Here is a 17513-nt window from a genome sequence, read left to right as displayed (position 1 = left end):
TCTGCAAAACCTCAAATGGCGCAGTTGGTGTAGCAAACCCTCCTGTTGGAGTTCGTGTCCCTTTTCCAGGATTGTACTGGAGACAAATCAAGCAGGACTGCACTATCTTTTTAGCTGTGCCAGAAATTTCTGGATGATCCCAAACTTGCGTAAGCAACTTCGTTATTGAGGATGCTCCAACATGTGCTGGCCCATGTGCCATATGAATCATAGGATGTCAATAGGCTGTGGGCAGTCTCCATTTAGTCATGTCTTTATTCCTCCAACAGCCCTCATCATCCAATGTTCCCTCCTTAGACCATTGCTCAAGTTCTTCTGTAGAGGCACATCGCTGCATATCAAGCACTTCCTTCCTGGTATCATGCCAACGTTCAGCCTGTGACTTCACTACGTATACTGATGTAGTGCTTGACTGCATTGCAGTTTCGCGGGCTGTGCTGTCTGCAAAGGCATTACCTTGCCCTATTTTATCTGTTACTTTCTTATGTGCATTACACTTAACAATCGCAATCTTCTTCAGATATGTCAAGGCAGTCAGGAGATTGTGCACTAATTCTCCATGAACTATTTGCGTTCCATGTGATGTAAGGAAGCCTCTTTCCTTCCAGAGTAGCCCAAAGTCATGAGCCACTCCAAAAGCGTAGCGGCTATCTGCATAAATATTAACAGACAAATCAGTACTAAGTTCACACGCTCTTGTTAGTGCTATCAGCTCAGCTGCCTGGGCTGACTTCTGTAGTATACAAGCTGTCTCAACTACTCTGTGAAGCGTTGTAATTGCATATACAGCTGCGGTCGTACCATCTGGTAATCGTAAACAGGACCCATCAACCCATAATTCTCCATCAACCTTTGAAAGGGGTGTGTCTTGTAGGTCAACACGAACCTTTGTGTGTTCCTCAGTAAGGAATATACAATCATGAAACTTGTGGTTGGGATTGAGTAGCCGGATATGGCAACAGAGTAGCCGGGTTAAGGGTTGAACATCTTTTCAGAGTGACATGAGGGGCCAAAAGTGTCTGTTCATATCCTGTCAAACGAGCACTGGTTAAATGCTGCGTTTTAGTTTGGTTCAAAAGGGCATCAACTGCATGGGGTACTAGCACAAGCAACCTATGTGACAGGACTATCCCTTCACTCTGACGTATGGACACAGCTGACGCTGCAACAGAGCGGAAACACCCAGGCAATGCACGAGCGACTGGATCAAGAACAGCTGAAAAATATGCACAAGGACGCTGCTTATCACCATGTGTCTCTACTAGAACAGAGTGCACAACCGTCCCTCTCGTGTACATAGATTGTAAAAGCCTTAGTGTAGTCTGGAGTGCCTAATACTGGTGCAGAACATAAAGCTTGACGCAACTGCTGAAAAACATTCTGACATTCAGTAGTCCATGGGGGGGCATTGGAGTGTCTTTAGTCAAGAGGGCCAACAAAGGTTTTACAATGTGTGAAAAGCCCAAAATCCATTGCCTACAAAATGAAGTAAGACCAATGAATGCACAAACATCTTTCTGGGTACGAGGCACAGGCGTGTCTAAAATAACTTGAATGCGGTCTGGTGTGAGTGCACGTCCCTCCTTAGACAGGAGGTGACCTAAATAGGTAACCTGCTGTCTACAATATTGCAATTTCTTTCGAGAAACCTTGTGATGGTGTGATGCAAAAAATGAAAGCAATAACAGTGTTCCTTTTTCACACTGTTCAGAGGTATCAGCTGCCAACAAGATATCATCAGCATATTGTATGAGAGCCACCCCTGTTGGTACAGGGAAAGAATCAAGCTGTCTCTTTAAAGCTTGGCTGTAAATACTAGGACTCTCTGTATACCCCTGGGGAGCTCTACAGAATCTGAAGGATCGATTATTCAAAGTGAATCCGAACAAATATCGGCTATCAGGATGAATAGGAATCGAGAAGAAAGCATTCTTCAGATCAATCACAGAAAATGTAGTTGCAGTTGGAGGAACCATGGTACGGAGTGTCGTGATGTCAGAGACTACCGGGTATTGGGGCACTACAATCTTATTAACCTCTTGCAAATCAATGATAAACCTGTAAATTTTAGTATCAGTATCTTTCTTCAAAATGGGAAGGATAGGACTATTGCAAATATTGTAAGGGACTTCTTCCACAACTCCTACTGCAATCAGGTCTTGAACGGTACGTATTAATGCTTCTTCGCCTTCGCGAGAAATTTTGTATTGAGGCAATCGAGGCAATGAAGCACCTTCCCACACTTGAATATGGACTGGTGGGATAACCATTTGTCCCACATCGGTATCTGATGTCGCCCACAAAGTATTAGGGAGTGATGCCAAGGCAATATCTTCTCTAATGAGATAGGACTGCTCAACCATGGGATAGTTATCATTCAAAATAACACGCACGCCTTCTGGGGAACAACGTATCGTAGCCCGAAAATGCTTGAGCAAATCAAGACCCACAATATTGTCGGGCGTGTTAGGGGAAAGCAAAAATGGACATGGAGCAGAAAATTTATCAACATGAAATGCAAGTGGTTGTGAGAGTGGTCTAAGGGAAGGAGTCCCATCGAAATCTATCGATGCGATTGTTAAGCCAGACAGAGGAGCCCTTGGAACCAATTGTTTAGACAGAGCGCTACGAGTAGCTCCTGTGTCAACCAAAAACCGATCAGTGGAACCTAAAACGTATGCAGTAACATAAGGACCCTCCTGATCTGCTGGGACTTCAACTGATTCCTTACCCCATCCTAGGCATCCCTATGCATAAGCAGAATCATTTAAATCAGCAGTCGGATAAGCAGACATTTGATATTGATTACGCCTATCAAAAGTATTAGAAGAATTCTTAGTATGCTCAACAGCTTCAAACCTAGTGCGACTATCCATACCTCCCCTATATCCTGAATTCCCTGGACGACCTCTCATTTGTCCTCAACCACGCTGATACTGCTGAGTACGCAATTGTGGACAGTCAGCAACCCAATGTCCAATCTCCTTACAATAAGCGCACTGATCAGAAGACAAAGTAACTCGGGGAAAAGAGGGTGCGCCAGGGCGGTACATCGCACGTCCGCCTCTGCCACCACCTCTATAGGATGGCCCATAAACATGAGCTAACATAACCTTCATTTTTAAATCTTTAGTCTTTTTATCCTCGTTGCCCTTAGCTTCCAATTCCTGACGTTCATAATACTGAGCCATAGTCAAAAGAGAGACTGGAGAAGACGTAGTCCATGAACTCTCGCTGGCCTTTAGGTGACTAGCTATTCCTGGCAGCATGTTTGCGACTAATTTATCGACAAACAGATGTCTACCCGTGTCATCTGTCAATGACTGGCCACTAAAGTCGTGGAATGTCTCCTCAAAACGTGTAAAGAAGTCAGAGACCGATTCATCTGTCTTTTGTTTACAGGATGCTAACATAGTCCAATCTATCTTTTTAGGAGGAATGAGAGTTTTCAATTTAACAATTCTAGCTCTTGGAAGGTCTAAAATCAGTTTTTGCGGTTTCTGTGCTGGTTCCCGTTCTCTATCTGTCCTCTCTAATTCCTTCCAAACATCTCCAAAAGCTGCCTGATCATCTACTTTACGAATAGATCTCCACATATCAGGCGGTAGGATAAGCCCAAAAAACATATCAATATCAGGCAAAGTCATAATACAAGAACCAATAGCTCCTTCAACTTCTTCGTAAAACGCCGTCAGATTTTTCCGCGGGTCTGGCAAAGCAGTCTTAAGAGCCATAAAATCTGCTCTACTCCAAGGAGTATAGACCCAATTATAAATTAAATATCCCTTCGCATCATCGGAAGTTTTATCGTCATCCTTTCCCGTACCCTTAGGAGGGACATACAAAGGCGCAGCTTCACGCATTGGTTTCCCATGAACTACAATAGCCTTATCTGTCCCTGGGTTGCCATCCTGCAGCACGGAGGGCAGATTTGTTTGTTCAGCTGCAGCGGCTGCCTGTTTCTCCTTCCGCAAACGGAATGCCTCAGCTTGCAGTTTAACCAAGCGTCTAATTAAGTCTGCCACCTGATAAGGGAGAAAGACCGTCACGCAATTGTTTACAATCGTTTGCTATATCAACAGGCTCTAACTCTGTGGAATGCTTTCTAAACCGTGCAATCACTTCTGTGGTAAATGTTTCTACAAAATATAACTGTTCCCTATCCTGCCATTGTTGTACATCAGCCTCAAGATCTGAAGCGGAAATGTCATCACGAGCTGCTTTACGAGCAGCTGATCTAAGAGCGGCTGCACGATCAGCCAGTAGAATTGAGCGAGTCTGACGCTGAGCATCGGATCCTAACTGATCCTGATCTGTAGGAGAAATATCATCATCAGAATCAATAGTAGGGGCAGAGGGAAAAGTGTATGGAGGCGGGGAGCGATCTAACAAAATGGAATCGTCCTGTGGTTTATTAAGTAGGGGGTAATTGGGGCGCTGGACAGGGTATTGGCCATTTACCTGTAAACGACGCTCCCTATCCTCTCTCTCTTTTATCTCCTTCATTTCTTTATTTTTCAGTTCCAGCGCTTTCGCATGGATATTTTTGCGTTGCTCTTTTTCTACCAAAGCTTGCTGTCTTCTCACACGTTCCTGCGCTTCTTTCTCCCACATTCGTACACAATCAAACATATCCTGTCTACTTTTACGTTTAAACATACATTGCTCCACATACTGAATCTTTTTAAGATCAAATGACCCATTAATAGGCTATCGCAACTCAGGATCCTTACTAGTATATTTATTCCATAACGTGCTGTACATTATGGAAGAAATACCATTTTTAATATACATATCCCTATTTTGGAGCCCACTGATTCCATTCAAGATCCATATTGGTACCTCCAAGAAAGCAACACATTCTACGAAGTGTGCTTGAAACAGGCATGCCAAGAATATTGTAGTATACACAATTTAATACGCAAAGTAGCACTTAACTCAAAGTGTGCCGTTCAAGTTTTTCAAAATTTTCTCATTACCTGCCTATATAAATTGCAATGTATATATATCCAAACAAGTCAAGTTTTTGGCCAAATACTAACAAACAAATGTCGACGACCTTACCAAGCACAAACCATCAGCTCCCAACTGCCAAGTTCTGAATTGACCAAATGGTCTCTGCACGGCGAACACCAGAAGGAATCTCAGTCGAGGACCGGCACCGCCTGGAGGGTCAATATCAGGAGAGGTGGAAGAAGCGCCGCAGCTGCGAAGACACGGGTCTCCTCACGCAGTGATGACCCATAGCGAGATTCCAATCCTCCGCCAAGACCGCTCCTTCGGGTATCCGAGTCGCCGATGAGCCCCATGTTGCGCGCCAATTTGTAGAGGTGGACCTTAGCAAGGCCTACCAGTGCTAGGGGTTCGCCCTTCTCTGCACAAAAGTCCTCAGACCAGAAAATAGAAGTTGGCACAGAAGCTGAAATAGTAAAAAGATATTTTATTAACCTCATGAGGTGGAACTACATTCACACAACACCATTCGGTAGTGTATGAAGTAGCACAAGGAGTAGAAGAACCATGGGTTTTTTATACCCACACAGGAGCTCAAAAGAAGGCGGTACAAGCACACATAGGAGAGTTACATACATAAATGGTCATGCAAAGAATGCACAGTCAACAGTAAAGGAGGAGCCAACAGTTGCTGACTTTGGTAAAAACAACCTGACAGTTACAGACTAGATAGAGCAGGTGCATGGGCAGCTACAGACTCTTCTGCACATGTGCAGAGTAGCAGAGTCTAAGTATAGCCAGTTCTTTGAGCAAAGCACAAGGGCAAGCAACAGTGAAGAAGGAAAAAGCACATGGTCGACAAAATGGCTGCCGGAAACAAGATGGCTTCAGCTAAATGCTAACAGCGATCTCTGCCAAATTTCTACAGCTCCGGTCAGCTCCTATCTTGAAAGTTTCGGGGTGATTCGGTAAGCGGGGGCCGAGAAAAAAGGGGGGTCCCAAAACGTGTTTTCTCCATGTTAATTCCCATAGGAAACTTTAGACACGGCTACAGCCCGAACTACTGAACGGAATTACACCAAATTTGGCAAAAAGTTAGCCCTTGGTACAGAAAGAGACCTTTTTCTTAAATGGTGTAAATCCGTTCAGTAGTTCCTGAGAAATAAAAAAAATAGAGGTGGGAAAATCAATTTCCCATAGGAAACTTTAGACACGGTTACAGCTTGAACTGCTGAACGGAATTACACCAAATTTGGCAAAAAGGTAGCCCTTTTTTTTTTAAATGGTGTAAATCCGTTCAGTAGTTGCTGAGAAAATCAAAAAATAAACATTTCGATATTTAGAGGTGCCGTGGATCCGCGCACCCTCTCGACCACGAGCTTTAGTCTAATTGGCTGTCAACACTCCAAACCAAGAAGTGTTGGCAGCCATCTTGTGCCTCGGTAACAGAGGCACAAGAAAACAGAAAAATAAACGCACAAAACAAGAAAAGGGGGCAGGGTAGAAACACAAGGACCCACAGGGCCCAAAAAAGCATTTTTTTAAAAATAAATCAGCCGAATTTGCGCTGGGTGCGTGAATCCGACCGAGAAAAAAAAAAAAAAAACAAGCACGGGGTCCCACGCTTTGTTTAATTAAGCCCCCGGGTGGGCGAGGTCCCGGGGGCATGTTGCAATAAAATTGCAGGGGCCCAGGGGTCCTCTGCAGCCCTTGGCACTGCCACTCCCCGGGGCTTTGATAAAATATTTGCGGGGGGCACATGGCCCCCCCCGCAGCCCCGGGGCTTCTTTTAAAAAAAATATATATACCTGTGTGGGTGGTCCCCGGGGCACTCTAATGCAAATTTGGGGGTCCGTTACCGACCCCCGGGGACCACCACCTCCCCGGGGCTGTGCATTGGTTGGGAGGGGGACCGCCACACCCCAGGGCCGGCTCCTGCAGTGTCCCGGGGTGCCCACCCTGAGACACTGCTGTTCGCTATGGCAGGTTGGGAGCCTCGCGGCTCCCGCCCTGCCATAGCAGAAAAGCAATGCCGGCTCCCGCAGGGACCCTGGGGGCATTGGGGCTCCCCCCACGGTCCACAACGAAGTGGCCAGGCCCCGGGGGATGGGGTACCCGGGGCCAGAAGTGGCCCGGGAGTGGGGCCATGTGGCCCCCCTCCCCAATAATACAATTCTTATATATATATTTTTTTAAAACACGCAAAGGCCGGCCCCGGGGGATGGGGTCCCCTGGGCCATAAATGGCCTCTGGAGGGGGCCATTTAAGAATAAAATAGGGGTCAGGCCCTGGGAGATGGGTTCCCCAGGGCCCATAAAATAGGAAAGGAAGAGGGGCCACACAGCACACATTCTTAAAAAAAAGCAGGTATGTGTTGGTTTTACCGTTGTGTTCCCAGTTAAATGCAGTATGTCATCGAGTGTTTCCCACCGGTGAGTCAATCATGATGGGCACAGAAGTATACATGAGAATGAATGACATAGAATATAGAAAAAACAGCCGATAGGGTGGTAGGATGGATGTTGAAGTGATGTCCTGATTATGGGGGAAGCACTTATTGTCATTGTTTCAAATGTAAATACACAAAAAGAATTGCATCTATTTCACCCTACCCACTGAAACGCGTTGATGCTGTGTTTGTTGTTAAATTTGTGCAATACAGAACTACATCTTGACAGAGAACTTGTATCTTCGCTGTGTCTTCTATATATTTTTTCAAATTAACGTTCTGATGACAAATGAGACTGTCTTTTTAGAGTCTTTTACGTTTTTTATATGATCTAATGTGTAGGTTTTATGACTTTTTAATGCGTATTATCAGGTAAAGTTAATTGAATGTTTTTATTAAACCATATATTTTTATTAAATTGAATATAAGTGTTCCCACAACCTGTCGAGTTGTGCTCCCTTCGGGTTGTGTATATTTGCATGTAAGTGGCTGTGGAGTTTTATTTAGAGAAGCTGTTATAAAGGGAATTATATATTTGGCATTTACGTCATCTTGGCAGCCAGGCGTCCCTCCACTAAGACGGTATACAGCTGTTGATGGAATAATTTATGGCATGGTGCACAGCAAAGGCTGTGGATCCCTTCTCTGCCCCTCTTTCAGAGGTTCTTTTGTTTATCCTTTCTATTACCTAGCAGGGCTCTTCTCTGGGCACTCTAAAAGGCTATCTTGCAGCTATTTCTGCTTTCCTTTGGCTACCAGATCAGCCCTCTTTATTCAAGTCCCCTATTGTAAACAGATTCTTTAAGGGCATTATTCATCTATTTCCTCTATCTCCTTCATAATGCCCTAGTGGGACTTGAACCTTGTCTTAATTTACCTTATGTGTGCGTCTTTCGAGCCTCTTCACAACTGTCCTCTTAGGCTCCTCACTCTGAAGACTGCCTTTCTTGTCGCCATCAGCTCTGCTCGCAGGCTGAGTGAGCTTCAGGCTGTTTCTTCTAAGGCCCCTTTCTTTTCCATGCATCCAGACACAGTGATGATTTGATGAGACCCTAGTTCCTTCCTGAAGTAGTTACACTTTTTCACATAGGACAAACTATCACTCTACCCACCTTCTTCCCACCTCGGCACCCTTCCAGGGAGGAGGAGAGTCTCCACCTTCTGGAACCAAAACATGCGCTGTCCTTCTACCTTGACCGCACAGAAGATTTACGGGTGGATGATCAACTCTTCGTTGGCTATATGGCAGCCAAGAAAGGTCAGGCTGTCCAAAAGCGTAACATGTCTTGATGGATTGTCCTTTGCATTAAAATCTGTTACGCTTTAGCGAAGAAGGAACTTCCAGTGGGGTTGCGTGCTCATTCCACTAGAGCTACAGCAGCAACTACTGCATTGTCACATGGAGTCCCACTTCTTGACATCTGCCAGTCGGCAACGTGGGCATCTATGCACATGTTCACCAGACATTACTGCCTGGAGAGTCAAGTCCAGAGGGATGGCTATTTTGCCCGTCCTGTCCTCCGGGACTTTCTGGTGTGAACTTGGTTCATAGACCGTCCTCTGGGGTTGCTATCGCTGTGGTATCCATTCTAAGGTAAGGAATCTATAACTAACTTTCTCTTTCAGATGAACAAGTTACTTACCTTCGGTAATGATGGTGTATAAGAGACGGCAGCCACTACTGCCTTGGGAAGAGGATTTCCTCTACATGACATCTGTCAGGCAGCTACGTGGGCATCACTGCACACATTTACGAAACACTACTGTCTAGACAGTCAAGTCCGGCGAGACGGCTTCTTTGGCTGTTCTGGTCTCCGTGACTTTCTGGTGTGATCTTGGTTCGCAGACCAACCACCGGGGTTGGTATTGCTGGGGTATCTATTCAAAGGTAAGGAATCTATCACTAACGTGTCTTTTTCTTTCAGATGCACAAGTTACTTACTTGTGCAACAATATATCTGAAAGGGACATTAGTTAGTTATAGATTCCTTACCGCCCATCCTCCCTGCTCAATGAACTGTCTTCTAGGGATAGGGACTATGGCCGTAGTTGTGGCGCACCAGTGGTCAGTGTCTTTCATGGCTCTGCGCTTCTGGCGTGGAAAGTCTTGTCAGAACTGACGTCAGCGCACAGGGTGGCGTCTAAGTAGGCACCGCGACGTCATCCCTGCCATCGTGATGCCGATGACGGACGAGGAGTCGACCTACGCCACCTACTGACGCGCAGGGGTTCTCCGAATCCAGTCTGACGCCGTTCGGGTAATTCTAAGGTGAGGAATCTATAACTAACCTATGTCTCTTACAGATACCTCGTTACCAAAGGTAAGTAACCTGTTCTTCACGTCTGCATCGATGCGAATTGGGGACCATACCTTAAATCTGATTCCTGCCTCATGGCCAACTTTGTGGTGTAGATTTGGAATGTAGAGCCACATACAAAGTCAGCAATAAAGTTCTTCGATAAATGACGGAGACTTTCAAAGTGCATGGATTTAAATTTGGAAGTTGATTTTCTTATATCTCCTTTATCGTATACACCTCAAGATATTTAACAGTTTATTTTCTGGAGATTATTGATTACATGTGGAATACTAGTAGATAGTCAAATCGCCAAAAATGGGAATTATGTACCAATTCATGTTTTTAGACAAGAGGTTAACCTCCACCAGGTTGTATCTGATCGACCAAGTTTGATTTGCAGTACCCCTACAGAGATTTTTAGAGTGGACTGTTTCATACCTACACCTCTATTTTTTCATGTCTGGTTCTATTTTTTTTTTTATTGACTAAATCTTCATTACCGCGGCCTCATAATGTTCAGCAGTATATTGCCTGATAATGATTTGAGAAATTGGGTAGGTAACTGGCATTCCTGAGCATGAATCTATCCTACCTGGTTATCTTTTACAAATTGTGTAATTTAATTTATGTCTGACAAAACAAAACAATACATTTGGAAAATACTGCACTTCTTCCCAATTGCTAAAATTAGTGTTTTCTGCAGCTATCTCTTTCTGTGGCAGGTTCACATTTGCTTGCGGTTTATGAGCATGTAAAAAAGCATTTTGACTAATATTCGCTCATGCGTCAATCTAAATATGCAAAGCATTTCAGGGGTTCTACTTTGTAAAAAGGTGAAATCTTGGTTAAGTGATTCGACCAACCTGGGAAATATGAAATGGTTTTACATCATCACCACTCCACTCTACTTAACTTTGAAGCAATTTGAAATATTTCTGAAGAATAGCATGCATGATTGGCCACAATGTTTGGTTAGACTTAGATTTAGTTTTGGATACATTGCACCCAAAAATGTTGCAACGGAGATGACCAGTGGTATAGAATAGTCTGATCTGAGAATACAGAGGGCATCCTGGTGATTCGGTACACCTTGTGACCTACATATCAGTGCCAGCCATTTATGCCGAGTGGAGAATAGCCTGGGCAAGCAAACATAACTTGTTTTCCATCTGATGGTCACAGGAAGGACAAGTGCTACCTCCTTCACCCTTCCAACCTGCTGTGAATGACCTAATTAATTTTCTTACTTTTATAGTTTGGCAAGTATTTTAGTATGGCTGGTTTTGTTTTCTGTTTTTTTGTCTGTCTGTATGTTATATTTCACATTTGTTGTTTTGAAATGACGTCCTTTGTAAGAATTTCAGTTTGACCTGTAATTTTGGTATGGATAATAATACCTTTTTTTTCATTCACATGCTCAATATTCCCTTTTATTATATTGCTGTATCCCATTTTTATTCGAGTAAAAACGTACTTTAAAAACAATTCTCGGCACGCTAATGATTTACCTATTTAGTGATTTAGACAGGTGTGAGTGCTCACCATCATCACTTTCCTGCTACATGGTTGCGCAGCTAGTGAAGATGTATCTCAGCTTTTTTGTGCTTTCTTCAGCCCTAATTCAGTTATGGTCTTATTGACCTGGAAAAGTTCAATGTGATGCCTCTTAGCAGGTTGCTTGTGTAGTACGAGGGGCTGTTGAGGTAAATAATGTTGTTCAACTCGTAAGTATGGACATAGAATGTTTCATGCCATGGGAAGATCCACAGTTAAGTTCCCTAGTTTACTGGAATGGTATCAATATTTGGACATGCCCCACTGATTCCTGTCCATTTATATGTTGATTAAATACGTTTTATATAGCACCAGGTACAACAAAGGGCTACTTCAGCTTGCTTTTCTTCAGAGCTATGAAGGATAGTAAAAGAACATGTTGACACTCGTCAATAGGTTTGGTATATAAAGCTCCCAAGTCTCCAGAAATTCCATAGTGGCTGAAATCTTCGTTTCTCCTGTGCTCCATAGCTGTAGTGGTCCCAGCAAAGGGACTCACCGATGTTTCTCTTTTTTTTCATTTGCAGACGATGCCCACCTCCACCTGGGATAGGCGCTGCTCCTGAGAGGCTTGAAGCTCTTCGATACCAGCGGATTAAGAAGCCCAAAAAGTCGACCAAGGGCCCCGCTAAATCCAGAAAGCGTTCAGGTGAGTCCTGGTGATGGGGTTGGTGCTTGTTCTTAGTGTTAACTTACTGTTAATCCTCCCAGTGTGGGTGGCATTATTCTTTGTCTGTCCTATATCCTTAATAAGCATAAATTGGCTTCTGGATGAAAGATTACATAGGCAAATCATCACAAGTACTGATCTAAGATGAAACTAGCCACACAATGAAAACCTTTGGGGAAATGAAACAAGGACTTTGTTGTACGTGACTGCTCTTAAAAGAACATTCAGTATATCTAAATGGCTAACATAAATTTTAGTTAGCAGACACTGTATTAGCCTTATGCATAGTTTCACATTATTCTTTTTTCTTTGCTAAAAGTTTGTTTGGACTTTCCTGAATGTGCTGTATTACCACCCTGCCATCAAAAACCTATTTTTTCAGATTAATCAGATGCATTTTTTGTAATGCCTGGTAGCTGGTCCCAAAAAATGGAACAGATGAAAACGTGATCAGTAATTCTCCTGAACAGAAACCCTGTCTGCTCTCTATCTGTTGCACCACTGCTTTTTTTCAATGTTAAACAACATCAAAAGCCTGCAAACATGTGTATCATCAAGATGAGTATAGCGCAGGGATGTTTTCTAGGCAAAGTGCTTAGTCTCACAACTGTATGGAGTTAGAAAAACACAGCGGAATTGGCAGTTTTGTACTGTCTGAACAACAAAAGGATCTTGCAGAATTGCATTTTTTGGTTGAGTGTGTTCTGGCAGCCGAATTGTCATTTTGTTTTCTATATACGACTAATAACCTGGATATGAAGGCCCCTCACACGGTAAGGCACAAAACTTCGAATACATCTTCAAATGTAAACCTCTGGGTAATTAATCAGTAGGGTTATCCTCCACAGACAATTGTTTTTGTTTCCTTGATGTGTCTTTTTGGGCAGCTTCTGCTGAGTTGCCTGCTTATTAGATTAATTGCATATCATTTGTTTGAAATGTTCTGAAACATTTAGGTTAACTTTTTGTCTAAATTTCATTGTGATTTATCGCCTTTTATGATGTCCCAGGGGCATTAACGTTGAGTGTTCACCAAAGGTGTTCAGATTTCCTCAGGAAATATTACGTCTAAGGAGATTATTTTTCCAACCCATCTCTTTAAAGCCTTGTTTCTCTCAGGCTGCCGCAAATTTTCCATGTCTATATTTTCATTATTAAGGCTAGTTCATTATTTTTTTTACTTCATTCTGGTTTTACAAATTCTTGATGGGAGACTTTTCATCCTTTTTCAATATGTCTTTCGTATTCACTGTCATAGTTTTTTATTCTTAATAATGCATGTTAATTTTTGGTGAGATCATGAAAACGTCTTGATTTGCTCGGCATAACATATAGCCGAAGTAAAAATCCCTAAAATCACTCACTGTATTATATATACCAGAACCCCCCTCACTTGGAGTGCCCCCAGCGACCCATCAACCCTCAAGCGTTGAGTGCGGGGAGCGTGGCTGTGAAGCCCTCGTGATACTGGTTGGGCCTGGCTGGGGATGCCACACGGGCGGGGAACGCCAAAAGCAGCATCGGACTCCGCAGCGGATGGGGGACGAATGAAGTACCCTGATAGTGGAGTCCACACAGCACTGAACTCCTAGAGCAACCTGGGCCGCTAGCGCAGCATAGCTGAGGGACCAGAGAAGGTGCTCCAATACACTTGCCTGAACACAGCTCCTGGGCCCTATGCCCCAGATGATGAAGGGGCTCAGATCACGTCAGTTGCAGAGAACCTGGAGCTCCACACGGCAACCGGTTGCTTTAAGCAGGTGGGTGCCCGGTGAGGGCAAGGAAGAGGAAACACGCCACAGGGGCACACATCAGGGAGTGACGCCATTTCCCAGCAACGCGCTGCAGACAGAACGCCTAGGCGGCCCACATGGATTCTACACTGAAACAGAAACCGGGGATCAGGCTTGCACTCCCGAACGCGGTACCGAGTACACCTAGGGGGCAGAAGCACGGACAAGGAAACACCAAGGGCCCTAGACCCACAGCACAGCGGAAGCTACTAATCAGAGCAAGATCGGCCCACTCTGCACAACTAGCGGCGTAAGCATAGACTGGTATCAATACCCTGCAGGCGCAGTAGAGTTCACCCCGGGGTTGTGCCGAAACCTGTCAAGCCGTGTGGCGCCCATAGGGGAAGATACCGGACGCAACCACTACCAATGCGCTGCAACCAGAGGAAATAGAAACCGCCACCCAACCACTCTTAACGAGCTGCATCCCACCCACGAATGTTGAACAAACCACGTACAAGTTGGACTTAATCTTCCAGGAGGTCAGAGACTCTGGCAAATCCGTAGAGCAGCAAATCAGCTCTCTGACCACTGGCTTCACCCTCCTAAAAGTTGATCGTGCCAAACTAGCAACTACTGTCAAGGCCAACAAGCTAACCCTAGCAGAAATGCTGCCATAACATAAAGAGCATGCGGCGCAAATAACACAACTGCAACAACAAGTGTCAGGGCTGCAGTACAGGGTCAAAGACGCCGAGGGGAGAACAAGGAGGAACAACGTCTGTGTCATAGGTCTGCCGGAACGATGTGAGGGCCCCAACGCTACCAGATTCATGGAGCAATGGCTTCGTGATCATGTGGCCCCTGAGGGCCTCTCAGACTTCTTCTGTGTAGAAAGGGCCCACAGAATTCCCACTGGTAGGCTGGCGGCAGGAGCCCCAACCCTCCCCATGATAGCTCGGATACTAAACTTCAGGGATCGCGACATCTTGCTACAGAAGGCCTGGGAAAGGTCCCCAATCCAGTATGAAAACCAGCGCCAAATTCTTGTTCAACGTAGGAGATCCTCGTACCAAGTAACCGAGAAGAAGTTGAGGACCCTGGACCTTAAGTATGCCCTGTTGATCCCAGCCCACCTGAAGGTCATTCATGATCAAAAGACGCACTTCTTCGACCCCCGGAGGAGGCGGACGAATGGCTGAGGGTCATGTTTCCCCCCACGGCCTCTGGAAACTCGTCGCAAAGTATGTCTCAAAGCCGAAGGAGCACGATGGGATGACAACAGCGCCGCATCAAAACTACTCGCAAATCTCGAGTGAAGAACCCCACAGCGGAGCAGGCCCAGAAGGGCAGAGCAGAGGCGCTAGCGGCGGCAAGCGCGTTCAGGGACTGTAACCTTCACTGCACATCAGAATCATCTGAGGAAAACACTGTACACTCTGACTCCGAGACAGCATCGCTCTATTCCGTACTGTGACTCCCCAAACTGCGGACGACTTTCTGGGTTAATAAGGCACCAGGCTGGAGGACCCCGATAGATCTGCCTGGACAGTCTGCAAAGTAATGTAAGAGATAACAGCGGGCGGTGGCGGCGCATGCATCCTTCTCCTGCTTTGAAAGCAACACTTCGACAAATGAACTTGGTCTGGACACTTGAGTGCTCTCATATACCTTTTATCGGCTTTGGGGTCCTCGCGCTATTGCAAATTTTGCAGGCTTTACTAAAGCCATCTTGCTGAAACAGACTCACCTGTTTACAATTCAGTAGACTATAAAACACTCCCCCTCTGCTCGCGTCGGTACCTCTGGTCTTTACTCATAGACCGCCCTGGGGTACCGACGGAGAGGTAAGCTTGGCTCTTGCTCTGAAAATGCCCTAGAATTCTTCATGAACAACTTAAGAGTCCTTAACACTAGGGGGTTTTTAACCCCCTGGATCTTTTTTCAATGGCCCTTTAACTACATCTTTCTTTCTATCTGTTTAGAGGACAGGGGCTATTTACCCTTATTGGGACATTAATGCCATACTTTGTGCCTCCACCTATTTTTAGAGACATGGATAAACTTTATACTTCTTAGTCGTTTGGTATGGGGAACATCAAGATTTAGGCATGTTTTACAACAGCCCTGTTTCTTTTTTCCTCTCCCCTTTATCAGAGCGGGGCCCCCTTCCCTGAGTAGAGCCAGGTTGAGGTGAGGGTATCACCCACATTTGTAGGGTAAGTGCAATCTAATACACTTTTAGATGTTATTAACACAAATTTGTGTTTTGTGTGGCGGTATATTTGTACTGCTGTTTGCTGGACTTGTCAACACGGATAGCTCTTCGCATTTCCTCATTTATGTTTTTTTACTTTCCTAGGTGTCCGGTTTTTACATCCATGGAGTTCAACCGGTGGTAGGAATGTTTGTAATATAATATACTTTTACACTTTCACTTATTCATAGTAGCAGCGAAATTAAGGTCCTGATGAATGCCCTCGATACTTTGTAGATCCTAGTGGGCAGAAACATGTCATGTCGACCAAATACTATGGACAATGAGCATAATGACGATGTATTTATGCTAAATTGCCATTTTGCTTTTTAATTTTGGCAGAGGTGCTCTACCGATTAAAGCACTTTTGAGTTTCTCTAGCCATTTTTATTCACATTTTTTTGATTTAGTGCTGCACTTTTTTTGAACCCCTTTCACTCGAAGGAGAAACTACTATTTTCTTGTCATTTCTGGTGGAGATCTGATTACAACCCTTGTATGCCACCTCCCCTGACCCGCGACCAGGCTGTTCTATCTAGCTCTGGTGTGGTGTGTCAGGAGAGACAGACCCAGATGATGACAACACACTGATTCCTCGGTGATTGATGGGTTCTGTTCCCTAAAGGGATCTTCTCTAACTAGAGATGTCAGAATGAGTGGTTTTTGCCTTTTGTTTATCCTTGTTGACCCAGTACCAGACCCAGGTTGTCTAGTGTTATAGTATTTGGTTAAGGGGATTCACAACCTGCTGGTCTTTAAAATCTTTCCCTTGGACCTTCTCCCACGTGTTTTTGTTGTTACTGCTCTCATATAGCCTATATCGGTATGCAAGGCATGGGTAGCACCCTCCTAACCGCAAAAGCAACCTATAATTTGATAACTCTTCACATTGTTGTGGTCATAGTTTGCACCAGCACAGTTCTGGCGCTGGACCTAGTATTCATTGTTAAAAGGGAGTTTTGGGAAACTGGCCTACCCCATACAATAAGATGCCTACGGCTGACCTCAATACCTCAAGCAGCCATGCGTTGAGAATACAGAAACACAAACACATGTTGGGCAAGTATAACATGATAACCTGGAATGTGAGGGGGTTGAGCTTAGTACACAAATGCCACAGGATACATGCGCAGCTAAACAGGTGTAGGGCACAGGTAGTGTTCCTGCAGGAGTCTCACCTTACCGATTCTGAGGCGACAAAATTATGGAAAAAATGGAACTGGCAAGTATTCTCCACATCATATTCGTCCTTTGCCAGCGGGGCGACAATTTGGGTCAGGCATGGGGTCCCGTTTGTGGTATTAGAGCAACGAAGAGACCCGCAGGGCAGGTGCATCTTATTGCACGTCACGCTGGATGGTGCACACCTGGTGATGGGCAGCTTATATGTCCCTAACTTAGAACAAGACAGATTCCTCACAGGCTTCAACACAATACTAGTGGAATGGGCAGATTACCCATGGATACTGGGAGGTGAGCATAACGCAGTCATGGATACCCACAGGGACCACTCACACCCCCCACTCCAAGGACTATGCAGATGGTCCGATGGGTGGGCAGTGGGAGATGTATGGCGGCTGAAGAACCAGAACAGCCG

The 17513-nt window shown here is 44.9% G+C and overlaps 1 protein-coding gene across 4 annotated transcripts in view; it reads left to right on the top strand.

The window, feature by feature from the left end:
* Nucleotides 1-17513, top strand: part of IGSF9B (immunoglobulin superfamily member 9B) — a 1286301-nt gene that overhangs the window by 1030609 nt on the left and 238179 nt on the right. For all 4 annotated transcript variants that reach the window (XM_085647232.1, XM_085647230.1, XM_085647233.1 and 1 more), the window contains one exon: nt 11784-11905. In XM_085647232.1, coding sequence (XP_085503358.1) covers nt 11784-11905 — 122 coding nt within the window. The remainder of the gene's footprint in view (nt 1-11783; nt 11906-17513) is intronic.

The sequence above is a fragment of the Triturus cristatus genome, chromosome 3_2 (assembly GCF_964204655.1).
Source record: "Triturus cristatus chromosome 3_2, aTriCri1.1, whole genome shotgun sequence".
Taxonomy (NCBI): Eukaryota; Metazoa; Chordata; class Amphibia; order Caudata; family Salamandridae; genus Triturus; species Triturus cristatus.
The sequence above is the reverse complement of the archived record's forward strand: the minus strand, read 5'-3'. Positions and strand labels throughout refer to the sequence as shown.